Raw genomic sequence first — 12691 nt, forward strand, 5'->3', positions numbered from 1 at the left:
GAGGGGGTGCCCGGAAGAAGGAGTGGCCTCAGTTGCTATGGCAACGGCTGGCCGGGAGGGCGCCATGTACCTGCTTTTGGGGAGTTCGGGCGCCGGGAAAACGCTGCTGGTGAAGCGGCTGCAGAATATCCGGATTATCAGAAGCGGAGGGGGCCTGGCCGAAGCCCGGGGGGAGAGGCTTGGGGCCTGAAGGGACGGGAAGAGGCGGGAAAGGAAAGGAGGAGGCTTTAAGGCCCGGAGGGTCGGCCTTTGGGCCTCCCTGCCTTTCTACATTGCCATATAATCCAGATGATTGAAGCAGATAATCCACATTATTTGATTTGGACCGATTCTAGAGTCCACACTATCATATAATCTAAGCATTTGGATAACGTAATTTTAATAATGTTTAAGGTTTGATATATTTTTAATTATTGTTAGGGCCTTTTACTCTCGCACTTAAGACCTGGCTTTTTACTAGAGCATTCGATCTCTGTTAATTTTTAAATTCTGTATGTGTGTATTTTATCTTTTACAATTTAGCTGTAAATCGCCTGGAGCATTCTCAGATGGAGGGCGATTAATAAGTAATTAAATATGATGATGATGTTTTAATATATATGTTTATTTTATTATGTATGTATGTTTACATGGCATCGAATCATTGCCTATATATGTAAGCCACCTTGAGTCCCCTGCAGGGTTGAAAAAGGCGAGGTATAAATAGAGTAAATAAATAAATAAACAAATAAGCAGATCATCTGGATTGTATATGGCAATGTAGAAGCGGCCTTGGACTGGCTTGTGCAGTCGCTTAGCAAGGCTAATGCTGGCTGGGGCTTCTGGGGTCCCCCTTGTAGACAGAGAGAGTGCTGGGGTTTCTTCCCAATCCCCCTCCCTGTGGGTGCCATGCCAACATTCATGGGTGCTCGAGTCCCATTATGTACACTGGTGAGGTGGTGTCCTTTCTATAAAAGGGTAAAATGTAAAAGAGGCTTGCCTTTTGAAGTTTGGAAAAAGTACCTGTAAGATATGGAGAGTTTAATCAGTGGATACAGAGGGCCGGCTGTATAATTTCACCTGCCCTGTCTCACAATACTTGTGGTTCATGCTTGCCGCTTGGCTGAGGGACACAAGGATTGCCACACCAGATGGAAATTAATATGTCATTCAGTTGCACAGTCAAAAGGCAACAGTAACTTCAGAGTGTTTCATGGCAGAAAAATAAACAATTTCCCCAGGGAATCTGAATAACCCAGGGCCCTTCCACACAGCAATACAACCCAGAATACAAGGCAGAAAATCCCAAAATGTCTGCTTTGAACTAGGTTATCTGAGTCCAAACAGCCATATATTCCAGTTCAAAGCAGAAAACGTGGGATTTTATTCAGTTGTGTGGAAAGGGCCCCAGACTCTCTCCCAGCCTTTTCCAGGGTTCCCCTTGGGGGTGAGGAAGGGACTTTGTCAGGATGTGACCCCCTAGGTCCTCCAGGTTTTGAACTTCAGGTACCTATCCTTTATTTTACATAGGTCCTCCAGGTACCTATCCTTTATTTTACATAATGCAGGATAGTGCTTTTGAGAAGTGTAGGGCTAGAAATGGCAGTCTTCCATGGCCCACTCCCATTCTGCCACTGGGGCCCAGTGCATGTTCATTCTATGGTCGGGAGTCCCTCTCTTTCGCACCATTGCCGCCTTCCTTAACCATCTCCCTTGCACAGCTTTCCTCTAAGGATGGTGCCAAGGAGCTTGGGGAGCCACCAGCCACACTGCCCACGGTATTGTATTCCTTATTGATATTCTTATTTATTTATATCACATCCTTCCCAGGGTTTCTTCTCTTTTGTTCAGTGACAGTGTGTTAATTATTGTGGTTCAGTCACACAGAGCACAGGATTGATGAAAAATGTTGATCTCAAAACACAATACTTGATTTTTGGTGCCTTTAGCTCAACTGTTTCTCGAGCTGTCTGCTTGCTCCAGGTGTAAAAATTTGCAGTATTTCATTTGTAAAAGACGTCATAAGGCAGGCTCTTTAGTGAGAAATTTTAACGTTCAGAGCTTTTCATTACTTAAGCAATGAAAGTATCAGCAACTTAGCCATTCATTTCGATTGTGTGAGTCTCAGATTCTCAATCAGTGCAATTTGGGCAGCAGGAGGAGATGAGAATTTTATTCTAAAGATAAAAACAAGCCATCCTTCCTTGTTAGGCACTACTAACTGAATTTAATGGTTCACAATGCAAGGAGAGCTAAGGAGGGGAAGACAGCTGAATGTTTTATGGCCCTCATTCTTCAACAGTTCTTCACAAATGGTTTGGTTTCTCTGTCAAGGGTGAACCAGTTGAAATATCTCGCTCTCCAAATAGCACCGGGAATAGTGATAAAATGTCTGGCTCCCTCCAGGAAGGAGAAGAATAAAGGGAGAAATTAATATCAATACACCAGATTTGCAAGCAGAAAGTATTTTGGCCAGGAACTAGGCAGCTGCTCATTCAGACTAGAGCCAAAACAAGAAATCTGTGATTCTTGAGATATTGCAAGATCCCAGCAGGATGGTCAGTAGATGGAAATGGTGGAAGCTGTAGCCCAACAACTGAGGCCATAGGTGCCTCAGTCCTTCGGTAGATGATAACTGAGTTAATAAATTATTGGTTTGGCTGCTGCTTTTGTGCTGACTAGTGCGGAATGCTAAGAACACAGATTACACATGATTTACTAGACTGCTACTGACTGGTGTTGGCAGCTCAATGTGATGTAGACAAATTGTGGAATAGAAAATGTGTACTACCGATTATAGTTGTTACTACTTTATATTGTATATTGGTTGCATTTCTCTGATTGGCATTTTCTAAAGTATGGAGAGAAGATCCCAGTCAAGGTCTGTACTCCTGCCAAGGCTTGGTTCACGCTCAGTTCTTGTACTCAGCTATGTACAAGTCAACACTATAAAAGTCTAATTGATAACTTTTTTCCCAGGTCGGCACAAATCTTACAGACCTCTCACTAGGAAAGAAGATTACAGTGCGGGAATTGGGGGGATGCATGGGTCCCATCTGGTCAAGTTACTACAGTGACTGCTGCTCTGTCCTGGTAGGAGCTCTGTTTGCATATGTATTTTACTCATCCCTCTGTGGTTGGCTCTTTACTTTGTTTCAGTTAAACACAAGCCCACAAAAACTTTATGCACACCTGCTATGTTCTGCACTGGAATTGGCAGGGCTTATACTGGCCTTACAATATGTTGTTTCTGAGATACTGTTCTTTGCAATGGCTTGGTTTTTCTTGGATTTTTAAAATCCTTCATGCTGTGGTAACTTGTGATCACTTGAACAGTAATACTAAGACATTTGTATAAGCCACTGTTTTTTAAACTACGGGTCCCAACCCCAAATGGGGATCCCTTAGCTCAATGTCATGAAAAGTTTGGCAACAGTCAAAGGTTTCTGAATGACACCTATTTACACAAATCTGTTAGTAACATAATGTAATGCTTACAGTGGAGTCTGCAAAAAAATGCTTCCACTTTAACAAAAAATAAAATTTTAACTTCCAGGAAAATCTGTTTTGATCCTCGAAAGGAACCAGACCATCCACAGGCTGTGCTCCATGAATGACAAGGGGCCGTGTATATATAGTGTCTTTTCCTGCTGTGCTTATTAGTGGGAAGTTTTGGCACTTGAACCAAAAGTTCCCATTGCTTGTTATTGATATTTGAGCCTGTGTCTCTCTGTCTCTGTCTCTCAATCTTCTTCTCTCTCTGCAGTACATGATTGACGCTGCCAGGCCTACCCAGATTTCTTCATCCTGTGTACAACTTTTGTCACTCCTTTCTGCTGAAAAGCTAGCATCAGTTCCTGTTCTTATCATTTTCAACAAGATGTAAGAAATGCTTAATTTGCATGCCCATGCAGGAGATCAGACAGTTAGGAGGAGGGAACAATGTATTGAGCTTCAGTAATTACTGATAGGGACATCAAGCCCAGAATGATGAAAGAACTACATCATGTTTCTATTTGGGGATTCTTTTCGAAAGCAGTTCAGCAAGCAGATAGGAATGCATAACTATTTTCTTTCTTTTCTGGCTCTAGCGACCTACCCTGCTACATGTCCCTTGTGGAAATGAAGTCATTATTCCGAATCCAAGATATCATTACCTTCGCTAAACAGCCCATTGCCGTTTTGGAGACGAGTGCCCGGGATGGCACAGGCTTATCCAATGTGTTGCAGTGGTTTAATTCCACTCTGTGCAATTAAAGCTAAGCATTACAGAAGCTGGGGCTAGTTCTCAACTCAAGGACCTCAATGAAACAATAAGCAGAAGAAAGATTGCTGCTCAACATGGATGCATCTGGAGAAGTGAATTAGAAAGTACAAGCAAACTAAATTGACTGTCCCCTGCAGGCAGTGGGCAAAAGATTACTTCTATAGACTCGGATACAGTTTGAAATTGAGAATAAATATTTTTCTGTTGAATCAGCTCATTGCCACTTTTGTTTGAAACACTGAGATGCTACTAGGTTTCTAGAGCAGATTGCAGGATGCTATTGGAAATTGCTTTTGAGTCCCCCCCAGAAGTGAGAAAAGCGTTATACGTAAATAAATAATAATAATGCTAGACTTGAACCTTGGGCATGTTTAATTGCTTCATTCTGCTGGTGAGAAGTTAATTTTATGTAAAAAAAAACAAAACAAAACCCTATATTGGCACTATTGGCGCCCACAGAACTAAAAATGGTGAAACTAACTTTTTGTAATACCAATTCCATGTATTAACCATATTATGCCTATCTTTGCTCAAAAAGGATTCACAAAACAAGTATTCTCAATAAAACTGTTTGCGAAAATTGCAAGAAAGAGCAGCAGGCTAAACCCACTAATCTGATTTTACATGCTATGATGTTCTTGTATGCCTTCAAGCCTTTTCTGACTTACAGATTCCCTAAGGTGAATCTGTCCAAGTGTTTTTGTTTTTGGGTTTTGTTTTTGTTTTTTGCAGAATTTGTTCAGGAGAGGTTTGCCATTGCTTTTTTCTGGGGCTGAAAAGGGTGGAGTGGGAATTTGAACCCTGGCTCCCAGAGTGCTAATCTAACCACTACACTACACCGTTACTTTTATATGCTATACCAGGGTTTCTTAAACTTTTCCGCTTGCAACCCCTTTCAGCTCAAGAAAATTTGATGTGACCCTGGGTACATAGGGACACAAAATAGGTATAAAAATCAAACATTTACTACTAATAAACCATCATTTTCAAGGCTTGCTAAACAGACTGATTTTCCATTTTAGGAAGTACAGCTGAAGCATCTGCAGAGACCACTAAAAACTGTGGAACATATTCATATAAATATGTAAAACAGCCACTAAGTGATGTTCAGAAAAGTTTCTGTTGCCAAGTTTTTCAGGAACCCAACTTTTAGCTTAAAAGACCCCATTTAAGAAGCAGTCTTATATACAACACTTCTGTCAATCTCCTTTTTGTTTACTTGTTAGTTTTGTTTACTACTTAGTTTTGATGTATGACAGACCTATGAAAGAGATAACTCCAAGACACCCTATCAATCGTCCCGTTCATATCCTGCAGATTTAGAGCTTGATTGAATCTATCTACTTGTAATGCAGTCTTCCTGTTTCCCTACTAACTTTCATTTCACCAAACGGTTTTCTTTTTTGAAAAAAATTGTAATACAAGCGTGCATGTCATACATTCCCAATCAGTCTTAATATCTTATTACTCACGTACGTCATCATACTGCAATTTTCCTCTAAAACTTATCCCCTCTACATAAAAAAGAAAAAGGAATCAAGCTCACCATTTAAAATTAGCTATAAAATGTAAAAGCACTACATCCCTAGAAACAGTAACATCAGAAACATTGTTTTCTTCTTCCCTTTACCAGGTGTTATGTTTAAATCTTCAAAACTTACAAATACCTTCATATTTTCTTTCTTCTTTATGAAGGTTATGAAAGGTTACAAATAATTTTTAAAGTTTCTTGTAGATTTCTTTTATCATCATTGACATCTTATCCATTTCAGCCACTTCCACCAACTTTAAAATTTAAACTTGTCTGAATGACAAATCCGTTTTCCCCCCACTGCTAAGCATATAGTATTCTTCCAGCTAAAAGCATGGAATGCATTACTAGTTCAAAATTTGAATTTGTTCATTTGATAAACTCTCTAAAAATTAAGTTGGATCTAAAATTATCTTAATTTTGTAAGTTTCTTGCATCGAATATAGTATTTTCTTCTTAGATGTGTTGTCTCGTGATATGGCCAAAGTAAGATAGTCTACATTATTTTGTTCCTTTCCTATCATTGTATCCTTCCTATTTCTTCCTACCACAGCATCAGTAAAAAGTATCACAAGTCCATTAGCCTTTTTTCTTCAATAATCTCTTGGAGTGTAACATAAATTCAAACTACAATCATACTCTGATAACTGGATACGATTAAATGTATGCAGTCAGTTTTCAGTGGATAATAGAAGCCCTGTCTTCATTCAAACACACAGAATTTCTCTGAAAGGCAAGAACAATATTTCATTGTTCCATGGTGCCAGGCCATTTTTCACTAGGACCATTTATTAAGGACTTTTTATCAGTCAGGATGTTGGAGAGAAAGAAATCTTTCTCTCACTACATTGAATAATAGGCAACTTTTAACAGTTACACAATCCCAATCATGCAAATCTGAGTACAGAAAATATGGCAGAAGGAGCAACATGCAGTGGCCTTAAGCTGTGTATCATGTATTCTAAATATTGAGTTTCTTAGGCTTCATGAAAACTGGTGAGATGGTTAATGAGTAGTCATGTACATAGTTTTGAAATTCTATCATTCTCAACCCCAGTCCCCCAGCTAGCCCTGTTCTGTCAGTGGCAGGAAGGGGCTAAATATCCTCTATTTGTGAAATGGTGCTCAGAAGTGAAATACAGTTCTGTTCACAACTGTGAGACACAATGCAGGGGCATCCATGTAATGGACTTGACTGATGTTCTTCACAAGAACTTTCCAAACCAAATCAACATTCACTAGTTTAGTCATGGCACATCATATTGCCAACCAAGGAAGAAATTTTAAAAGTAATACTGTTGAGAAAGTTTTTAAAAAGAGTAGTTTAATTACACCAAATCATGATGTTTCTGGTAGTCATTTAAGTAAGTCTCACATTACAGTCCCATGATTCATAAGTCCAATACAAGAAGCCCATGGGCCATTTTGCCTCTTAAACTTTCCATCAATTCAGTTCTTCTCTTTGAAAAAACAAATCCACTTCCTTATCTTTCGAGCGGTTCTAAGATCCTTTACTCCAGTTCAAGGAAAATGTCCACTTGCCTATCCATGAAATCTGGAATTGCTCTCAAATGCTAGAAACAGTTGTTCTCGGACTGAAAGCAGATGGGAATCCTCTATAATCTTCTAAAAACAAAGTTGCCCAAGGGCCAACCATGGAGATCAATGTTTTCAGCAGTGCGAACCTGTTCCCAGAGTAGTTCTAGCAAGATTCTTCATCTACATACAATCTTTTTAGGTCCAGAATGAGAATTTACCCTTTAAGCATAAAATGCTAGGGATATCTGAGCTGTCATTTTCAATCACAGAGGTCTTTGCTGTCTGGAGGATTGTTCCCATCACTGTCCTTTGCCAAGAACCTAACTTTTTTTCCAAAGCTCTGTTTTATCTTTTCTGTTGTATTCCCCATTCCAGGTATGTGGGTAAATCACCTTCCTCCTTCATTCTTTCTCTTAATTTTTTGTCCCAGGAGTACTCTGAACAGAATAAGCAAATCCACTGTTCTGTTATCCTGTTCCAGGAATAGAACTAAAGATTTCCAATTTCCAGTGCAAAAATGATGTAATGGTGCATAATCTTGTTATTGTGAAGTGGTTCCCTCTGCCTAGATTCCTTTGAACCAGGTGTCCGTGCTTTAAAATGAAGTTTGGCAGCAACAGGAATGCTGGATTATTCCACTTGTTCTTGCACTTCACAGCCACCTCTCATCTGGAGCTGCTTCCAGTCTCAAGAGTCTTGCCAAGAGAAAACAAAAAAATGAGATGTATGTCCAGAGTTCAGCAATCCACCTGCTTGCCCATAATGTTTAACTCATTCGTTCACCTAACGCCGGGTGAATTTGCCAGCAGTCATTCTAATCTGTCAGCATTATGCTCAATTTACTCTCTCCTCAGTTATACAGCTTGCATCAAAATATTTTCTAGCAGAAGACTTTCACAAAGGAAATAAGCTGCTTTCCCTTTCCTTTCTATATGTCCGTTCAGAACTCATCATACTGCCACCTGTAAAGCCAAGTGAGAGTTTTGCTTGCTTCTTGCCTTCTCTAGAAAGGCAGACCCCTGTTACTCTCTGAACTGCTTTGGGGTATCGGTACCTCCTGTTTGTGTTTTATTCATTTCAAAAAAGGACCAAGCACAGAAAAAAAAAACTGATGCTGCAAACATTAGTGAAATGCTCCTCTTGCAAGCATTCAGGCTCAACACAGGTACAGACACACAGGATGCATGGCCTCAGTGCTCAGACTTTTGTCCAGGATTACAAATCTTATAGATTTTGCTAAACTTTAATTCCCATCATGGCCAACAGTGAAGACTGGTGAGATTAGTACTTTATAAACAGCAGGAGGGCCTAAGTGTCCCCAGTGCCATTTTTGACCGTACAGCAATGTATATGCTAGACAGCCATGCTCTCTCCACATCCTCTTATCCAAGCTGCAGTCATTTCATGCAACTCATCAATGTAGAGCTCTGAAGCACATACCTTATCTTCTGCTGCATGGTTCTCTCATTTCCCATATATAGTATGAAGCTTCTCAATGAGAAACATCTTATCTTCTCCTTCCTGGAATAGAGGTATTTAATAATAATAATTATTATTATTATAATAAATAAAACTATTTATATTCCGCCCTGTCTCCCCGAAGGGACTCAGGGTGGATTCCAAACATGAAAGGTAAACATTCAATGCCCGAACACAACACAAATACACCCATAATAATGAAATTTGGCAGCCCAACATATAAAAACAAGTTATGACTTGACAACTAAAATTAAATAAAAAGTGCAACCTGTTATATCAGACATAAGACAAAACGTTGAACAGAAGCATCAATTTAAGGTAAGTAGAAGAAAAATGACATTCTTAAAAGACCAAATGGGTGCACCCTAAGTCTGAAACTAATATGATCTGCAATCACTTGTCTTTTTCCCTGTTGTTTTATGAATCAGTGCAAAAGGTGGTAGATTTATTTCTTTTTCTTGCTACTGAAATGGAAGATTTGCATCAAGAGATTCTGAATACTGCACAGATCCAACATGGAAGGTGCACTGCACCTGCAGACCTTTACAGGTAGATACTTGAGGGTGCATGTCTGTTACCTGTCAGTGAAAATTGGGCCACCAACTGCATCTTTGTTACAGTGTTGTTCCTATCCAGAGTGCATTTCATTTAACCACAGCAGTGACTTCTATTGTGACACAGCATTCACTGACAAAAAAAAAAACCAATTGCTGGAATACTGCCATTTTTTTTTGTTTCAATGCAATTTAAGGCTTGAGGGCTTGATGTTGTCTAGTACTAAGTAAGAGATTGTCCCTGCCTTGCACTCAGCACTCACGTTGGCAATCTGCTCCTTCAGGAGGGTGATGATTCTCCGTTGTCCCTTCACCACTTGAATGTTGAGGTAGATCACAGCTCTGCAAATCATAAGGATGTGAAATATGAAGATTCTATGAGAAGCTGAGCAACACATGTTCAAAAAGAAATCCCAATATGCAGATAAAAGATGCTAAATGAATCACCAACAGAAGTAATGTTTTAGTCTGAATTCTCACAAAGAGAACAAAGGCAGTCAGTGTTCCCAGATAGTGGATACATCTAAAACACTAATTCGGGTAAGTATTTTGGCCTCTCAGCCACTGTGAGCTACATGAAACCTGTTTACTTAAATCTGTGTGACTGGACAAGAAGCAACATGTTTGTGACTGCACAACAATTACAAAAATCTGTTTTTTTATAGCAGCTTAAGGTGCAGTTGGGCAGACTTCAAGCTTGCAATATTACTTAACTCTTCACTAGATCTCCAAGGTCCATCAGCCTGAACCACGTTCAAAACCAACACAGGGAACTGAATTACATACAGAAATCACCTCCTGATTCCCCTAAAACTTTTAGAACTCTAATACAGGACAAGCAGGGCAGAAGAATTATTTACTGCTATTTCTACAAACCATTCCTATCAGTAGATTGAGATGTCCGTACATTGTGATTGTTCCTTGGCATTAACAGTACGGGAGAAAAGTACTTACTTATGTTCTATTTAGAATCATAGAGTTGGAAGAGACCTCATGGGCCATCCAGTCCAACCCCCTGCCAAGAAGCAGGAAAATTGCATTCAAAGCACCCCCAACTGATGGCCATCCAGCCTCTACTTAAAAGCCTCCACCAGGGCAGAGAGTTCCACTGCTGAACAGCTCTTACAGTCAGGGAGTTCTTCCTAATGTTTAGATGGAATCTCCTTTCCTGTAATTTGAATCCATTGCTCCATGTCCTAGTCTCCAGGGCAGCAGAAAACAAGCCTGCTCCCTCCTCCCTATGATTTCATTTCATGTATTTATGTATGGCCATCATGTCTCCTCTCAGCTTTCTCTTCTGCAGGCTAAACATGCCCAGCTCTTTAAGCTGCTCCTCACAGGGCTTGTTCTCCAGACCCTTGATCATTTTAGTTGCCTTCTTCAGGACACATTCCAGCTTGTCAACATCTTCCTTGAACTGCGGTGCCCAGAATTGGACACAATATTCCAGGTGTGGACTGACCAAGGCAGAATAGAGGGGTAGCATGACTCCCCTGGATCTAGACACTATGCTTCTATTCATGTAGGCCAAAATCTCATTGGCTTTTTTAGCTGTTGTATCACATTGTAGGCACATGTTTAACTTGTTATCCACAATGACTCCAAGACCTTTTTCACATGTATGGCTGTCGAGCCAAGTATACAGTCTATTCATTTTTTCTGCCTTTACTGGCAATATTTCCTGTTTCATTAAGAAATACTTTTTTAAAAAAGTACAAAAGCTCAGAGTTTGCCTGTGTTGCATTAGGTTGAGAACAGGGCACAAAAAACTTTTTTAAATCACAGAAATATTCCATATCTAGTGAACAATGCAACTGCCAAACGACTTTGTACATTCTAGACTGTTGCAAGGACAGTGACTATGGTTATTAAGTATAAATGAACAATGGAGCCATTTCAACTTACAGCAAAATTCCAGAAATTAAAAACAAAAAGAAGCTATTTTGGATCAGATGCTGATGGATCCAGGTAAACCAGGTAAGATTTGGGCTAGATTGCTCTAGATCCACTACCCATGTCTTCCCAGAATCATAGATGGTCTCAAAACTTTGGAAGGGTCCACACATCTCTGAGGGTCTTACTCTGAAAAGACAAAAAACGGATAAGCATGAAATGACTAGTCAAAGAGTATTATTCTACTTGGCACATCTAATGATTTTATATCTCTATATTTCAACATACATACACAACTTTTCTAAATTAATTTATATACAGGGCAAAGGCTGTAATTAATATACAGTGTGTGCATGTGTATATTTTATGCATGTGTATATTTGACTATGTACCTGATACATCTGTGTATGTGTGTGTGTGTACGTGTATTACTATATAGTAAAAAGAAAAGCAAAGATCCCAAAAAGATACATGAGTAGGATAGTTCTTATTTCAGATTTAAAGGGATGACACCAAAAAAGGATTCCGTGATGGCTGAACATTTACCACGCAATGTCTAAAATGGAGATGCAGCAGGTGACATTTGCCCTGAAGATCTACTCACGCCCATATGGTGTAGGAGAGGAATATGGAGGCACCCAGGAATGAAGGGAAGCACAACAAAGTGATGAAGATGGTACTCATGTGGGATGCACGCCAGGGTTTACTGGGACACTGGCAATTTCTCATCAAACTGGCCTAGGAAGAATATAGTAGGCTAGAATTAGATCACCTCTGAATGAAACTTAACCACACATTTAGCTAGACTGGTCACAACAACACCTTACTTGACTGCTCCACATTAATGGGTAATACACACCTAGACCCTTGCAAAGAATAAAGCAACTTGTGGGTAATTCTGGATGGGAAAAATCACCAGCACAGAACGGGATAAGCACTTTTTCTATTTGTCATTGTATTTCTATCCAGAGTGCAACCTCCAAAGGTTGCTTTCATTGTTAAAAACCCCAGGGTTATACTACAAAACTCAGCATGTAACTTAGTCCTTCTCGGCTCACACAAAGCTGCTTCCTGCTGACCTAAGATTTACACTAGATTTCTACTTCCTTTATTTATGTTTCCAGCAGATCCAGAGGTCCTGCTCAACATGGTTATACACCCCCACCCCCTGGTTTCCAGTTATATCTATAATCCTTCTTTTTACTCACACGGGCTGCTTGACCGCAAATAGAAAAGCCATTACCTTCTTTATATAAAACAAGAGCAGCAACTTGAGGATTTGGACAGCAGGGAGGAGTGGGGCAAAAAAGACACCCAGCCTAGAACGAGACATGAGGTGGATATTATTAAATCATTTTGCTGTATTTTCCTCGGCATCAGAAAGACTAATAGGTTCTACTTTGGGAAGGAAGGAAGGATGGGGTAGCTGTGCTGGAAGTGGAGGGTCCT

The 12691-nt window shown here is 39.9% G+C and overlaps 2 protein-coding genes across 6 annotated transcripts in view; one reads left to right on the forward strand and one right to left on the reverse strand.

The window, feature by feature from the left end:
- The first annotated feature begins 8 nt into the window (after nucleotides 1-8).
- ARL16 (ADP ribosylation factor like GTPase 16) lies at nucleotides 9-4458 on the forward strand. The gene is made up of 5 exons (XM_060764381.2): nucleotides 9-125; nucleotides 1699-1757; nucleotides 2959-3072; nucleotides 3746-3861; nucleotides 4071-4458. Exons 1-5 carry the CDS (start codon nucleotides 38-40, stop codon nucleotides 4234-4236), a joined length of 543 nt encoding a protein of 180 aa, XP_060620364.2. The 5' UTR covers nucleotides 9-37; the 3' UTR covers nucleotides 4237-4458.
- A 2622-nt stretch (nucleotides 4459-7080) lies between these two features.
- The window catches only part of TMC6 (transmembrane channel like 6), a 33911-nt gene continuing 28300 nt past the window's right edge, over nucleotides 7081-12691 (reverse strand). For 4 of the 5 annotated variants that reach the window (XM_067463839.1, XM_067463837.1, XM_067463838.1 and 1 more), the window contains 4 exons: nucleotides 12486-12561; nucleotides 11847-11980; nucleotides 11255-11431; nucleotides 8925-9691 (listed from right to left, as the gene is read on the reverse strand). In XM_067463839.1, coding sequence (XP_067319940.1) covers nucleotides 9532-9691; nucleotides 11255-11431; nucleotides 11847-11980; nucleotides 12486-12561 — 547 coding nt within the window. In that variant the 3' untranslated portion in view covers nucleotides 8925-9531. Of the gene's footprint in view, nucleotides 8838-8924; nucleotides 9692-11254; nucleotides 11432-11846; nucleotides 11981-12485; nucleotides 12562-12691 lie in introns of those variants that run through there. The other variant, XM_067463840.1, reaches the window with a different exon arrangement.

Source organism: Anolis sagrei, chromosome 2 (genome assembly GCF_037176765.1).
Source record: "Anolis sagrei isolate rAnoSag1 chromosome 2, rAnoSag1.mat, whole genome shotgun sequence".
Lineage (NCBI taxonomy): Eukaryota > Metazoa > Chordata > Lepidosauria > Squamata > Dactyloidae > Anolis > Anolis sagrei.

Coding starts and splice junctions, on each gene's coding strand:
- ARL16 (XM_060764381.2), top strand. CDS start 38: ATGGCAACGGCTGGCCGGGAGGGCGCCATGTACCTGCTTTTGGGGAGT. Junction 1,758..2,958: donor CACCAGCCACACTGCCCACG/GTATTGTATTCC, acceptor CTTTTTTCCCAG/GTCGGCACAAATCTTACAGA. Junction 3,073..3,745: donor GTGACTGCTGCTCTGTCCTG/GTAGGAGCTCTG, acceptor CTCTCTCTGCAG/TACATGATTGACGCTGCCAG.